The 16,120-nt window shown below is 64.8% G+C and overlaps 1 protein-coding gene across 1 annotated transcript in view; it reads right to left on the bottom strand.

The window, feature by feature from the left end:
• PARVB (parvin beta) overlaps nt 1-16,120 on the bottom strand; it is a 73,862-nt gene that overhangs the window by 27,738 nt on the left and 30,004 nt on the right. Inside the window, exons 2-3 of the mRNA XM_080662951.1 lie at nt 8,182-8,271; nt 4,401-4,471 (exon numbers count right to left, since the gene is read on the bottom strand). Of these exons, the coding sequence (XP_080519077.1) occupies nt 4,401-4,471; nt 8,182-8,271 (161 nt within the window). The remainder of the gene's footprint in view (nt 1-4,400; nt 4,472-8,181; nt 8,272-16,120) is intronic.

Here is a 16,120-nt window from a genome sequence, read left to right as displayed (position 1 = left end):
CATCCATGATGAGAGAGTCATTGATCGGCTGCCTCCTGCGCGCCCCACACGGGGATCGAGCCCACAACCCGGGCACGTGCCCTGACTGGAATCGAGGGCGGCCTTCCTGTTCACAGGTTGATGCTCAACCCCTGAGCCACGCCAGCCCGGCCCGTGTGATGCTGTGATCCCCGGCACAGCCCGGGTCTGTACTTCGGTCCTCCTGTGGCGAATTGCATTCCACGGTGTAAACATACACGTCTGACTGCCCGCCCCTCCGTGGGTGGTCCCGCTTGGCGGCCTGTGGATAATGCTGCTCTGAAGGTGGGGTGCGCCCGCTCATTCCTCCAGGGAGCCTTTCTCTCACGCTTTTTCTCACCAGCGTTTCCCAGGGAATGATGGCGGTACATTACCAACACAGACAGCTGCGACCGTGGGGCTGTCTGCGGAGAGCGAGGGCTCCGCTCAGCACGACGCTGCGTGGCCGATGCTGCTAACGTCACTGCTCCACCAAATAACGTGGGTAAGATGGACACCTGAACAGGCTCCATCAAAAACAGACAGTCACCCCGTGGTTTTCTGTGCAAGGGAAGCAAATAAAACTACCTAATTGGTGCCCAGAACCTCCCGGAAATGGACGTTTACTGCCGCTCTCAGAGACAAATGAAAGGGCTTGGATCCGGAACAGCGCGCTCTCTGTCACTTTGAAACATGCAACCTGCAGAACTGGCCACAAAGCACTTTCCTGTGAGGTGTATTCCATTTCCCCACGGACTCAGCGTTCTTACATCAGACACGCCATCCGTGAGGAACAGACGCAAAAATAAACGGAAGGGTGGTTTGGAGGAAGGCAGAGGTGAGCAGCCCAGGGCATTCTGGTTCTGCGAAGGTCCTGCCGAGGTCAGCAGGTCCCCTGCTCGGCCCCTCCTCTCCCCCCTAGAGGGTCAGTGGTGTGGGCGTGGGGATGGAGCCAGGGATGGGCCCCTGGTCTCTGACCACCCTTCCAGTTTCCTTGGGGGGGCCTCCTGGTCACCCCTTCTCCTCCTGATCTTTAAAGAGCACGTTCCTGAGGCCTCGCCCTGGGGGGCTCCTCTTCTCACTGTCCACTCTTCCGAGGCCAGCTCATGCCTCCCACCACTGCCAGCGCTGCCCGCGTCCCGGAAACCCCGCCCCGCCCTGCACCTGCCTTCTGCTCAGCGTTCCAGGAGCGCCTCTCACGGAACTCATCACCCCCAACCCTGCTCCTTCTCCGAGAGGAAGCAGACACCACCCACGAGTTTCAGGAGCCTGGACTCTACCCTAACCCCACTTCTTAGTTGGGCCCACTTCTCACCACTCCTCCCCCACCGCCCTTGTGCAAACCCCCTCCCTGGGCCACAGCCCTCACGGAGCACCCGCTCGCCAGCGTTCTTCCCATCCCCAGCTCTCCCCTGCCCCGGGCCTTTGCACGTGCTGTTCCTCCACCCTGAACATCCCCCTCCCTCACTGCCTGGCCAACTTCCACTCATCCTTCAGGTCGAAAGCTTCTGTTTCATTCCCTGACCACCCACCCCACCCAGGCCACAGCCCCACCCTCTGGCTTCCAGCACATCCCAGCACCTTTTCCCTGACCCAGCTCGCACAGGCAATGCCAGCACACATCTGCACTCATCTACACTCATAAAAGAGTAAGATGCAAATTGACCGTACCTTCGCGACACCCACCAGCCAATTAGGAGTCAGTATGCAAATTAACCCAACAAAGATGGTGGGTTAATTTGCACATTCAGGTGCTGAGTGGCCGGGGGCGGAACAGGATGCAGGTATTCCGCACCGTCCCAGACGCTCTGAGCCTCTGGGCAGCATGGGAAGGCGGAAAGACGGCTCCTGGCTGGAGCGAAAAGGTGGCTCTGGCCGGAGCAAAGGCGGTGCCGGCAGCCAGGGGAAGGAAGGCCCATTCTTGTATGAATCTTCGTGCATCGGGCCTCTAGTGTTGCTTATAATGATCTCCCCTATGGGACTGGAAGTTCTCTGAGGGCAGGGACTAAGGCCGTCTTGTCTGTGGCTCCGTCCCCAGCACCCAGTGCTCACTGCTTGGCACTGGAGCTCCATACTCAGATATTGAGCTAGTTAATTAATTAATTTACTGAGCACCTACTGTGTGCCAGGCCCTGGAATAGAAAAGCCAGGGGGGCTGTGTCCTTGGGTTCCTCACATTCCAATCAGACGTTAAAGACACACACAGGCCTTCAGGTCGGGACGGACATGACGGGGGAAGTGAGGCCGGTGCAGGGTAGCAGCTGGACACACCCCTCCGCTGGCGCCCGGGTCAGCTGGATGCCACCCCCCCAGGGGCTGAACGTGGGACAGACCCAGGAAGGTGCCCGAACCGACTGCAGAGCTGCCTGCAGACCTGGCAGGGTCTGGGGCACACAGACCTCTGGCCCCAGCGGCGGCCTTGCCCGGCGCGCAGTCCTACAGGGAGACACGGGCAGATGCCGCTTCCGCCGAGAGGAAGCTGACGCTCCCAAAATTCCGTCTGGATCTCGAACCCAGTCAAAGGCCAAACACAAACCACAGCCGGACCAGGATGAAAACCAGCTCCGCCCAGCAGGCCGGGTCCCCAGCTCTGGGGAGCGAGCACAATGCCCGCGGGTCTGCCTGCCGCCCCGTGCCGGTGGCCCCGTGCCTCCCGGCTCATCCGTCCTCGCCCTCCGCTTCACAAGCCTTTTCCTTTGGGGCATCCTCGTTTGCGAGCCTCGAACCTGCAGGCGCATGGCTAGGACGTATCTTAGCGACGCCCTAGGCGCGAGTTTTACGAGCTTGCTTAAACCAGAATAAAAAATCACTTTCCCTTTAGTTCCTTCCGAATGATCATCAGGACTGCAGCCTGTCTCCCCCCAGGGGTGACAGTTATGTTTTAATCACGGCCAAACTGCTGGTGGCTGCGGAATCCTCGGAGGGCGCGGTCCGGGCCGGTGCGGCACCAGAACGCCTCCCGGGCGTCTCCCGGGGCGCTGACAGCACCGACATCTGCCCAGAGGGGCGTTTTCACACCGCCGCCTTTCTTCCCGGGGACAGAGGGAGGAAGAAAAAGCTTCACAGCCAGGGCGAGGCCTGTCGATAACCTGGGAAGGAGATGGAAACCTACACCCGGAGCCGCCCACGTCCCTGGCTCTGTTCTCCGAGATCCCTGACACGCACGGTGCTCCCCTCCCCCGTCACTGCCCGACCCTCCCCTGCCGTCCTGGCGGCTGGAAGGGTCCCTCTCTTCACCCACACTCCTTTGTTCAGCATAACCGGTTCTCAGGGGGAAAAAACCTTAATAAAATAAACTAGGAGTCCACACGGTTGGGTGGGTCCTAACACTGACATTTTCAGTCTGCTCTTAAAGGCTGCGCCTGCGTGTCAGCCCTGGGGAAACACGCCTGGGCACCACGGCGGGCCCACAGCGGCGGGTGGGGGGAAATGTGATAAAAAGCACTTCAAATAGAACTTCCTGCCCGTGACACGTGGGTCATACACAGGGCCCAGCCACGGGAGGCCGTTGCGGCTGCCGAGCGAAGCGCTGTCCGTGGCTGCCGGCTCTGGAGCTGGCGCTGCTGCTGCGGGCGGGGCCGCGGGCGGGGCCCAGCCTCCGCTCGTCCACCCCCTTCTGAAGCGCTACCTGGTCCAGATCCGCTGTCACACCTGCATCCATGCGTGCCACGCCCCACGCCACGAATCATGTCCCATGGCGAAGTGGCGGCGTGGAAGCCACGCTGCGGAGAGAAAGCCTCCGCCTTGCGCCCCTGGCCCTCGGGCGCCGTCTCCCTGTCTAGCCGGCGTCTGCACTTCCAGACGCTGCAACTGACCGTCCGCCCCGATCAAGGACTCGCATTGGACGGTGCGGAGCGGGAGCGGCCAGGGGTCACCCTCCCGCTCCCCGCGCTGCCTCTGAACCCCTCTCCATGCGGGGGCGGCGGCACCTCGCTCCAGCCGCTCCTCTGCCCGGCGCAGAGTGTGAGCCAGCGTTTCAAAGGCCCCGTGAGCCCTGGATGGTTGCTCAGTGGTTAGAGCATCAGCCGGAGGACTGAAGGGTCATGGGTTCAATTCCAGTCGAGGGCACATCCCTCGGTTGCAGGCTCCATGCCCAGCCCCAGTTGGGGCATGTGTGGGAGGCAGCCAATCAATGTGTCTCTCTCACGCCGATGGTTTTCTCTGTCTCTCCCCCTCCCTTCCACTCTCTCTAAGAATCAATGGAAAATATCCTCGGGTGAAAATTAACCAAAAAAAAATGTTTTTAAAAGAAAGGCACCAGTGAAGGGGGGACCTGGGGGAGTGTCCACGCTGTGACCTTGACCTTAACCCCTTCCTCCATTCAGCCTCCTCACCTCCCAGCCTCATGAACGCAGCATCAAGCCCCTCCCCAGCCCACAAGGTTTGCTCCTTTCCCTCCTCACCTTGACCAGCTCCTTGAACTTGGGGTCATCCTTGGAGGTGGGGTCGATCATCGTGCGCTCCTCATTCTCCTCTGCCGGGGACAAAGGGCAGGGTCAGTGGCAGGGGCAGGGGCAGGGGCAATGGCAGGGGCAGGGGCAGGGGCAATGGCAGGGGCAGGGGCAGTGGCAGGGGCAGGGGCAGGGGCAATGGCAGGGTCAGTGGCAGGGGCAGGGGCAGGGGCAGGGGCAATGGCAGGGGCAGGGGCAGTGGCAGGGGCAGGGGCAGGGGCAATGGCAGGGTCAGTGGCAGGGGCAGGGGCAGGGGCAATGGCAGGGGCAGGGGCAGGGGCAGGGGCAGGGGCAGGGGCAGTGGCAGGGGCAGGGGCAGGGGCGGGGGCAGGGGCAGGGGCAGGGGCAATGGCAGGGGCAGGGGCAGTGGCAGAGGCAGGGGCAGTGGCAGGGGCAGTGGCAGGGACAGGGGCAGGGGCAGGGGCAGGGTCATTGGCAGGGGCAGAGGCAGGGGCAGGGGTAGTGGCAGGGACAGGGGCAGGGGCAGGGGCAGGGTCATTGGCAGGGGCAGGGGCAGGGGTAGTGGCAGGGACAGGGGCAGGGGCAGGGACAGGGGCAGGGGCAGGGGCAGGGTCATTGGCAGGGGCAGGGGCAGGGGCAGGGGTAGTGGCAGGGACAGGGGCAGGGGCAGGGGCAGGGGCCGGGGCAATGGCAGGGGCAGGGGCAGGGGCAGGGGCAGGGGCAGGGGCAGTGGCAGGGGCAGTGGCAGGGGCAGAGGCAGGGGCAGGGGTAGTGGCAGGGACAGGGGCAGGGGCAGGGGCAGGGGCAGGGGCAGTGGCAGAGGCAGGGGCAGTGGCAGGGGCAGGGGCAGGGGCAGGGGCAGGGGCAGGGACAGGGACAGGGGCAGGGTCATTGGCAGGGACAGGGGCAGGGGCAGGGGCAGGGGCAGGGGCAGGGGCAGGGTCATTGGCAGGGGCAGGGGCAGGGGCAGGGGCAGGGGCAGGGGCAGCTGACTTCCCGGCACAGACTGGGGAGATGGCTGAGCGTAGAGAACCCCGTGTCCTCAGTGAGCACGCGCCACACTGTCGCACAGCGAGTGCCAGCCCGGGGCGGGTGGCCCACGGCCGGAACTGCCTCCCGGAAGGCGGGGAGTCCTCCAGCCTCGCCGCTCCCATCATCCCGCACCCTCACCCCTCACGGCCTCCCATCTTTCAGGAGAGACCCTGGCGAGGCAGCCACGCACACGGGCCTGAACCGGATCCGTGGGAAAAGCCACGCCAGTAAAATGACACGCATGGGCAGGCTCCCCACGATGCAGGACAGCACGGGACGAACAAAAAGCATTAGGAAAGGCAAAAAGGGAAGAAGAAAGGAGGCTGCTTCGCAGCAAAATGTGCTCATCCTTGTTCTGTTTACTTCTCCACCGGTTTGCTTTTCCCTCCGTGGTCCGGCCTCGCTCCGTGGACAACAGGGCACCCCACGCGGGCCCCGTGATGTCCCTGCTCAGGCCCTCGCCGCCTCCCACGCTCCTGGGACGAAGGCTAGCACCCTCCGCGGCCTCCGAGGCCCTCGCAGCCTCCTTCCCAGCCCTTCCGCCTCCCTCGCTCCTCAGCAAGCCTCAGGGCCGCCAGCCGCCGGGCCCTGGCACCTGCTCCTCCGTCTGCGCCCGCCCCCACCCACATGCCTTCAGCCTTCAGAGCTCAGCTCCGGCGCTGCCTGAGCGAGGGGCCTGGAACCTTGCGAAGCGAACTGGAGAACAGAGCAGCTAGTTAGAGAGACGGTGAGAGGCCTGGCCGGCGTGGCTCAGGGGTTGAGCGTCGACCTGCGAACCAGAAGGTCATGGTTCGATCCCCGGTCAGGACACGTTCCCGGATTGCGGGCTCGATCCCCAGTGGGGAGCGTGCAGGAGGCAGCCGATCCAGGATTCTCTCATCATTGATGTCTCTACCGCTCTCTCCCTCTCCATCTCTCTCTCCCTCTCCCTTCTCTGAAATCAATAAACATATATTAAAAAACAAAAGGAAGACGGTGAGACGAGGAGGGTCAGGGACCGGGGACAGGCAGGCTCGAGGCATCATTGATTAGACCCGTGGTCGGCAAACTGCGGCTCGTGAGCCACATGCGGCTCTTTGGCCCCTTGGGTGTGGCTCTTCCACAAAATACCACGGCCTGGGCGAGTCTATTTTGAAGAAGTGGCTTTAGAAGAAGTTTAAGTTTAAAAAATGTGGCTCTCGAAAGAAATTTCCGTTGTTGTCCTGTTGATGTTTGGCTCTGTTGCCTAAGGAGTTTGCCGACCACGGGACTAGACAACAGCCCGGCACGTGGCTAAGGCGACTCTACGTCCTCCCCTGCTGGTCTAGAGCGGGATCTCAACCAGGACTGTGTCCCCACCCCGGCAGCAATGTCTGGAGACACTTCCGTTTGTCCCAGCTGGAGGGGGAGGGATGCTACTGGCATCTGGTGGGTAGAGGTCAGGGATGCTGACCCAGGACGACCCCACGCCAAGGGCTTAGCCAATGCCGGCTGGCGTGGTGCCAAGGCGGGGAGGCTGATCCCACGCCCCCTCTGACCGTCACTCAGGAGCACCCGCCCAGACAGCAGCCAGCCAGCCAGCCCTGAGACCCTGAGCAGCAGGACCACAAGGAGCCCCCCTCTCCCAGGAGGAGGGAGGAGCTGTGCGGACCCGCGGGCCCAGGGAGCTCGGCCAGCCCTTGGCCTGGGGCGGCCGCCAACGGGCGCTGGCCTTTCCCGGAGCCCTCGCTGGCCGCCCTGCTGCGGAAACCACGGCGGTGGACGTCCGCCGGGACTTCCCTTTGAACCAGGCTTTGGAAACAGACGGAATGTTCCGCCACTGCCTTCCGACTAAGCGGGTCTCACAGCATGCTCTAGGGCAGGGGTGGGCAAACTTTTTGACTCGAGGGCCACCATGGGTTCTTAAACTGGACCGGAGGGCCGGAACAAAAGCATGGATGGAGTGTTTGTGTGAACGAATATAAATTCAAAGCAAAGGAGTGGAGGGGAGAGCAAGAGAACCGGATAGAACAGCCGGATCCGGCCCGCGGGCCGTAGTTTGCCCACGGCTGCTCTAGGGGAACGTGTGCAGGCCATCCCCTCATCAGTGCCGACCAGGACGTGGGCCGAGGAGCTGCGTACGCCTGACAGGTCCCCAGCAGGCCCAGGCCGGGCAGCCAGCCTGCAGAGATGGGGGTGGCGGAGGGGGGGGTTACTCGTGTGTCTGATTTCCTGATGCTTGCACTTCTGGGGCCTGAGGACCTAAGAGAGAGGGCCCCTCCCAGGGCCAGCTCAGCCCCGACGCCAACCACCGCCCGCGAGGGCCTTTCCCACGCAAACCAGCAGGAGCCGGTACCCACATCACGGGCTCCCACACGCCCAGTGACATCCCCTTCCCGTCACCCTGGGGCCCAGCAGACAGCTCGGCACAGCTCCCCCCTGCGCCCCCCCGTAGTGTCCAGTTAGCCCATCCCACGCTGCTTACCCCGCCTCCCCGCGCCTCCCCGGGAACCACAAGAAAGGCTCTTGCCTACACTTTCCCTCCGGCCCTCGGCCTCCCCAGACCTGCACCCCAATAAAACCTGCATCTTCAACCAGAGACGCTCCTGCCCCTCCTGCACACTTTATCAAATGGCCTCGTGCCCAGAGCCAGCCTCTCACGTGGCGCCCGGTGCGTGTCTGAACAAGAGGCCGTGAGCCCCGGCGTCCCCGCCCCCCAGGACTGGGCACACGCCATGGGGGCTCGGCCGTCACTCAGCAGGGGTCGGCGAGCCCACGGTACCTAGCAGGGTGTCCTCGGGGTGCAGGTCCGCCAAGGCCGGCGACATCGGCGAGTTGATGGCATTCTTGCCTTCTTCCTGCAGGTCACTCACTGCGGGCAGAAGGAAGGAGAGGCCGTTAGTGTACACGGAGCGCCTGGCTTCCCGTGTTGGCAGGGGAACAAAGCGAAAACAATTCCCGTGCTTAGGCATGTCACAAACATTCCGAAATGGCTCGTCGCCCAGAAAAAGTCTGAGGAAAAACGATCCGAAGCAAGAATATGTTCCGCAGCTCTTCCCCCGCCAAACACTCCCCGCTCCCCGCCCGGCCCGCCCGGCTGCGGCCCCTGCTCCGTGGAATCGTGACTAAGTCACGGAAGCTTCTGGAGGCTCCCCAGTCTGCCCAAGGCTGCTGAGGGACAAGTGTGGTCACGGCCTCAGGGCCGAGACGGCGGGGCTGTCCTGCGTCCGGCCACGGGGTCCCCGGTGTGCAGGCCCCGCCCCGCATGTGCCGGGGGAGCGAGTGCAGAATCTGCAGCAGGGCCACGGTCCAGGCCACGTTCGTGGGGACAGACCCTGACGGTGTGATGACAGTCGCTGCCCATGGTTGCCCTCGACCTCCTGTCCAGAGAACACAGGTTGTGTGTGTTGGGGTGCAGGGTCCGCAGGGTCTGGGGTGATGAGGGGTACAGCATGGATCCCATGGCGGCAAATAGGATCTCTCGCTCCCGCACTGGAGAGACGCCAGGGAGCGCAGCCACACTATCAGCCTCGCCTTCACACCGTGTCCCCCACACCGTGTCCCCCACACGTGTCCCCCACACCGTGTCCCCCACACCGTGTCCCCCACACCGTGTCTCTCACACCATGTCCCCCATGTTGTGTCCCCCACGCCGTGTCCCCCACGCCGTGTCCCTCACGCCGTGTCCCTCACACGTGTTCCCCCACACCGTGTCCCCCACACCGTGTCCCCCACGCCGTGTCCCCCACACCGTGTCCCTCACACCCTGTCCCTCACACATGTCCCCCACGCCGTGTCCCCCACGCCGTGTCCCTCACACCGTGTCCTTCACACGTGTCCCCCACCGGCCGTGCCTGTGACTCCCAGACCCAGCGCTGGCCGGTCCCGGCTCAGCCCCGAGATCAGATGCACCGGTTCGGGGTGGGCCCTGGTGGGAATTGCGTGGCCACAGCCCGGGTCACAGGCCACAACACCGCCCTCTCCGTCAGGTGGCCAGTGCCAGGGGCCAGACCCTCTCTCTGACGAATGTGCTTGGAGGTGAAAAGCTGCTTCCTCTTTCTATACAGTCCCCTCCACCCTTCCGCTCCTCCCCACTGGGCACCTGAAGTGACAGGGGATCGAGAGGCGGGGGGCGGGGCGGGGCGTGACGGCTTCGGGACAGGCGGCCCCGCTGATTCCCCGGCCGGTGGCGCCAGCCGGCAAGTCCCACGCATCGCCAGGAGGCCGCTTCTCCAAATGCCAGAGCCCTCGGAGGACTGGGGGGACGGGGGGGACGGGGAGCCGCAGGACCAAGCCCGGAGCTGCGCACAGTGGGCTCGCGGGCCTCGGCCGCAGCCCCAGCTTTGGGGCCACCCGCCCTCCGCCCCTCACAAGGAAGACGGCCGGGGGACCCCGGTTTCTAACCTCAGCGCAGGCCCTGATGCCACGTGGTTTAAATCACACGCCCGCATTCACAGCAGCACGAGTCACAGGAGCCAAAGGTGGGACGAGCCTGAGTGTCCACTGATGGCGGAGGGACAGACACGGCCGGCCACACCGCGGAACGTCACCCCCCCAGACAGGGAGGAGATGCTGACACTGCGCCAACACCGGTGACCCGGAGGGTGTTCACGGAGCAGAACGGCTGGGCACAGAGGAAACCCGGGGCGAGCCCCCACCTGTGCGCCCGGAGCAGGCACGGGCGTAGAGACGGAGAGCAGGCAGCGGGTGCCAGGGCCCGGGCGGGTGGGCGCTGGCAACGGGCCCAGAGTGTCCCTGTGCGAGGGTGACAGGTCCTCGAGGTGATGGCGGTGATGGTTGTACAAGGTGAACGGACCGCAGGCCACAGAACTGTTCTCGTAAACACGGTCAGACGGTAAATTCTACGTTACACGTGTTTTACCGCCATTACAGAGAAAACAGAGACCCTCTCCCACAACATTCAGCCTGGGAGCCTGCCCCGCCGTCGGCAGCGCCTCGACCCCACGGGACCCACCCTAAGAACCGGCCCCTCGGCCCCAGGCCCTTCGCTCAGCTGCGCACGGAGCAGCGGGGTTCACGCTTCATAGCAGCCGAGAGCACGTGGATGGCGAGACCCTCGGCTCCGCCCTGAGCCCTCCGAAGACCCGGGCTCCTGGGGCCGCTTCGGGAAACAGGCCTCCCGGCGCTGCTCTCCCCGCATCGGGCATTACAGCGCCTTTAACCAGAGGAGGGGTTTCAAAGGCCGACGGGCAGGCGGACAGGATGTTTTCTCCAAGTCCTCGTGGATTCAAGGTGTGTACGTGGCCTGGGGAAATGGGTGCAGGCAGAGGACCGGCACCCAGGTCCCACGTCCGTGGCCGATGTCACTGACAGGGACAGAGAGGCCGGGGGGTCCTTCTGGGTCAAGGCCAGAGAAGAACCAAAGACCCTGGTTTCACAGGAGCCGAGGGTCACGCAGTGGGGCTCTGGGCACAGGTGGGCTCCGGGTGCAGGGGTCTCCGGGCACAGGGGGGCTCCGGGCAGAGGGGGGCTCCGGGTGCAGGGGTCTCCGGGCACAGGGGGGCTCTGGGCAGAGGGGGGCTCCGGGTGCAGGGGTCTCCGGGCACAGGGGGGCTCCGGGCACAGGGGGGCTCTGGGCAGAGGGGGGCTCCGGGTGCAGGGGTCTCCGGGCACAGGGGGGCTCCGGGTGCAGGGGGTCTCCGGGCACAGGGGGGCTCCGGGTGCAGGGGTCTCCGGGCACAGGGGGTCTCCGGGCACAGGGGGGCTCCAGGTGCAGGGGGTCTCCGGGCACAGGGGGGCTCCGGGTGCAGGGGTCTCCGGGCACAGGGGGTCTCCGGGCACAGGGGGGCTCCAGGTGCAGGGGGGCTCCGGGCACAGGGGGTCTCTGGGCGCAGGGGGCTCCGGGTGCAGGGGGGCTCCGGGCGCAGGGGGCTCCGGGTGCAGGGGGCTCCGGGTGCAGGGGGGCTCTGGGCGCAGGGGGTCTCTGGGTGCAGGGGTCTCTGGGTGCAGGGGGGCTCCCGGTGCAGGGGTCTCTGGGTGCAGGGGGGCTCTGGGCGCAGGGGGGCTCTGGGCGCAGGGGGTCTCTGGGTGCAGGGGTCTCTGGGTGCAGGGGGGCTCCCGGTGCAGGGGTCTCTGGGTGCATGGAGGGCTCCGGGTGCAGGGGGGCTCCGGGTGCAGGGGGTCTCTGGGTGCAGGTGTGCACGCAGGTGAGGCGTCAGTGTGAGCCCATCGCTCCCTCAGAAGGTCTTCCCCTTGCGGGAAGGGGCAGGGGGAGGGGCGGGGGGAGGGGCGGGGGAGGGAAGTGCTTCCAGGCTGGAGAGGGAGCGGTTCTGACGCAGGGAAAGTGGGTCACAGGAAACAGCAGTCTGCACACGGCCCTTGAACATCAAAGGTAACTCTAAGCAGGGCCAGGCCTCCGTCAGGGAGAAATGCTCTCGGCCCCGCCCAGGCTCCGGTCCAACAGCACGTCCAAGGGGCTTGTTATGCATCGAGCCCTGAGGTTAACCAGGACCCCGAGCCAGGAGGAGGGGTCCCCGCAGACCACAGGGCCAGCCGCCAGCTAGCTGTCTGCGCCAGGGCCTGTGGCCAGAGCCCCGGGTTCAGATCTCACGTTGCCACCTGCTGGGGTGTGGCTGGGAGCAGGTCCGCTCACCTTGCCAAGTCCCAGGCCCCAGGCTCCCCGTCTGTAACGTGGGGAGGGCGGCAGTGCCCACCTGCAGGGGCGCTGAGGACTGTGAGGCTGAGAGCACTCAGCCCTGCCTCGGGGCGACTCTGTGAAGGCGGTGAGGGCACCCAGGCGCTCGGAAGGGGGTGCAAACCGAGGAATGAGTGATGAAGAGGAAGGTGAGGTCCTCATCCCAGGGAGAACCACGGAAGGCTTCCTGGAGGAGGCAGCCGTGAAAGATGCCAAGAATCCAGAGACGGGACGTGGGACTCTGTGCAAAGCATCTGGGTGGCCGGTCGGGGCTGAACTCAGGGCGCGCACGCCAGGCCGCGTGGACGCTGAGCCGCAGGCGGGCTGCTGTCCTCCCGGCCCGGCTTCTCTGAGGGGCCCTCGGGAAGGAGCGTCCAGCCTAAATCTGATTATTGTCTTCTGAGGTCAGGCCAACAGCTGGACGGAGGGGCCTCCTGAGCCCCGGCTTTTCCCCGCGGACCCCTCGCCGCCAGTGCAGCGGCTTTCCATTCGTCCAGGAATGCCTGGGTTCTCACAGCACCGGCGCACTCGCCAGCCGGGAAGCACTTCAAAGCCGCGAAACCCCCGCTGTCCTGAGTCACGGATGAGGATCGCATGCCTGTGGTGTGCACAGTGGGCGTGGGCGTTCCGAGGGACCGGGCTCCGCGCTGAGCTGGGGACCAATTGCAAGTGTCTGCCATTGTTTTGCGATGAAGGCCCTCGTCCGCAGCCACGCACGAGGAGGTCGGTGCCCACGCGTTCCTACCGCGGCAGAGCTCACCTCCCAGCGGTGACGCCCCGTGGCCGTGGGCCACACAGTGGGCACGGGGCTGGGAATGCCAGGGGGGTCAGAGAGGAGGGAGGGCGGGGCAGGAGAGAGCCAGAGAGCATTCCGTGGGACAAGTGCCCGCTGGGAACGGCCACTCCTCCCTCGGACCACGGTGGCAGGCCGCAGTCACCAGATCTTAGGAGTTTTCAAATAAAGAGGAAGGTCAGGTCTTCATCCCAGGGAGAACCACGGAAGGCTTCCTGGAGGAGGCAGCCGTGAAAGATGCCAAGAATCCAGAGACGGGACGTGGGACTCTGTGCAAAGCATCTGGGTGGCCGGTCGGAGCTGGAAGTTTGGGGCTTCGTGTAGAATCTCCTAATTTATAAATGTAAGCAAATAATTCAAATTCTGTGGACCTACTAACATTTCCTGAGCACCTACTCTGTGCCAGACCCCCTCCATACTATTCATTCATCTCATCTCCTAACCAGTCTCTGAGGGAGCGGCTGGGTCCTGGCTGGGCTGGCATCTGTTAGAGGGGAAGGCACCTCAGACGCACCACCAGCGAGCCTTGGAGTCTGAACCTGGTTCTACCTGATCTTGCATTTCACTGTCCCCAGTTCAGCCTTAACCAACTTCAAGCCTCAGCTCACTGGCCCCCTCCTCCAGGAAGCCCTCCTGGGTGCTCTGCATCCACCCTAGATGCCCTTCTGCCCAGCTCAAGACACACAGCCCTGTCACTATCTCTTTCCTGGGCCACCTGCCCACATCAGTGCGAACAGCTCCTGCACACAGTGGGTCTCTCCATGCATCCCAGGAGCCGCTGGGCGAAGGGCTTAGAACCCGGAGCCAGTCTGCGGGTTTCGGGTGGCGGCTCGGCCACTGACGAGCTGGGTGATGCCGCAGGCACCCACGTGCTCTGTGCCTCGGTTTCCACTGAAAGAGACCTGCTGGCGTGCAGCAGCCGTCGGTACACGCGGGCCCTCGGCGTCCGCTGAGGGGGGCGAATACCTGTGTGTTTCCGGATCCCTCTCTCTTTCCATCACTCCCCCCAACGCCTGGGCAAGGCTGACACGGATTCCAGCCACATAAAAAGGGAGGAAGAGGCTCAAAAACCCGAAACCCGGCCACCGGAAAGCGTCCCCGCAGCGCAGCCCAGTGCCCCGGCCGGGCGGAAGGCTCCCGCTCTGAGTCTGTGTTTAATCTTCTCCTTTGTGTGCGTTTCACCGCTTCGTTTATTTATACCCGGGCTCTTTCCAAAGGAGAGCTTCCAGGGGCGTTCTCTTTCTTCTTCCTTTTAACGTTATTAGGAAAGCGGGCTGGCTCCAGAGCCAGGCTGCTGAGGGGACGCATCCATCTAGAGAAGCCCCGAGGCCTCGCTCCAGGGGCGCTGGGGCAGGGAGGGGGGTCATGGCACACCCAGCAAAGAAGGGGTGCAGGGAGCCGATGGGGGGTCAGCGAGAATAAAGAGGCCTCGTGGGGGGAGCCTGGTGCGCGGAGGCCGGAGCTGTGACACTCCACGCTCTGACATTTTCCCGTGTGTCCTTTCAACACAGCGGAGACCCTTTGTCACCAACGGGGCTTTGTCGCCACGCACGGCGTCCCGGTTTTCGCGGGAACAAAAGATCAGGGAGAGGTTTCCGAGGCCCGGCTGGACCAGGACCAGAGAGAAAACGCCAACAACAAAGAGCTGCCTCCCCGCCGCCGCCGCCGCCGCCGCCTCTGCAGGAGCTGGACATGCGGGGCCCCGGCCCCGGCCCCCAAGGCAGACCCACTTCGAGTCCCAGCCGCCCTCCTCAGGGCACACGGCTCAGCGTGGGCAGAGAAAGGAAGGCGAGCAAGAGGGCGCCCCTCCTCCGGCCCGCCCGCCCTCCCGTCCAGGTCCTGGCGTTCCAGCCGGAGCCACGAAATCTCGGGAAACCAGGCTCCCGGCTCCGCCAAGGGAGCGAGAGCGTCCTATGGATTCCCACCCTCGCGTCGGCGCTCAGGGGTCGTCTCCTCACAGAAGGTGTAGAACTTTTTAAACAGGGGGCCAGTTCACTGTCCCTCAGACCGTGGGAGGGCCGGACTATAGTTTAAAAAAACAACTATGAACAAATTCCTATGCGCCCTGCGGGCCCGGGACGCGTCGGCTGCTAAGCAGGACAGGCAGCGGCCCCCGATGGGCCGGATACATGTCCTCGGCGGCCGCATGTGGCCCGCGGGCCGTAGTTTGAGGACCCCTGGATGTATCGGGACGATTAAACTCATCAGCCATGAAGGCCTTTGAAACGGAGCGGCTCCTCTAAAAATAAACCACGCCGCTCTCCTCGGGCCGAGCGCACAGCTCGGGGCACTTCCATGAGGCCCGAAGAGACGGAAGCAGGAGGGATGACCCCAGACTCAGCGCCCCGCTCAGACACACGGAGCAGACCCGGCTCCCGGCCCTCGTTCCGAGGGCGCGCCATGGCCCGCGTGGCCCGCTCGTAGAGGCCTGGGGATGGGAGGTTATGAACTCCAGGTTCAGTCCCCAAGGGCCTCAGGACCACGGTGGATGGCAGCAGCGTCCCGTCCAGGGCGAGGCCGCAGGGCCAACAGCCCCCGGGAGCTGCCGGCCTTCCCAGCCCAGACGCGGACGAAGGAAGAAATCACACTCGGCGATCCGTGTGGCAACACGGAGAGAAAGAAGCTCCTGTCTCTAAGGTGCCCGATCCGTCCCGCGAGTGCTGAGGCCTCGTCCCACAGTGTGCGGCCCGCCATCAGCCGTGTGGTTACAGCCGCTAACCCGCCGTGACAGCCCCTGTGACTCGGCGCGGCGTGAGCGCTGATGAGACCGCAGGGAATCAAAGCCCGTGACGGCTGCCCGACCGCTGGCTTACGGGTTTGCTCTGCGGGGGCCCGGGGCCCATCTGATTTCTCAAGAGGCAACAAGGTTGAGGCTGAAGATCCGCCCCGGTCCGGCCGCGGCCAGCCTCGGAGCCACAGCCTGCGGGTCTGACGGGCCTCGGCCGCGCCCAGCCTGGGCACCACGCGGGAGAGGCCGTGCAGGCGGCAGACACACAGGAGGCCGAGGACTCGTGAGGGAGGCCCCTCTCCGCAAGGAGGGACTCACTGGCCGGGACAGGCTGCCCCGTGTGCTGGGCGCACTCAGCACCTGCGGCCGCGGGGCCCGAGAACGGAGCGTCCATCGTCCCGGGGAGGCGGGTCTGAAGACCGCGTGGCTGAAGCAAACGGTGGAGCTCAGAAGCCGACATCAAAGCCAAGCCTCGGCCAGAGACTCGGCCGTCCCTTCCCTCCGCCCGGGGCGCGCGGCGGGGTGTGAGAGCCACACAGAAGCCC

Source organism: Plecotus auritus, assembly GCF_963455305.1.
Source record: "Plecotus auritus genome assembly, chromosome: 3".
NCBI classification, from domain to species: domain Eukaryota; kingdom Metazoa; phylum Chordata; class Mammalia; order Chiroptera; family Vespertilionidae; genus Plecotus; species Plecotus auritus.
The sequence above is the reverse complement of the archived record's forward strand: the minus strand, read 5'-3'. Positions and strand labels throughout refer to the sequence as shown.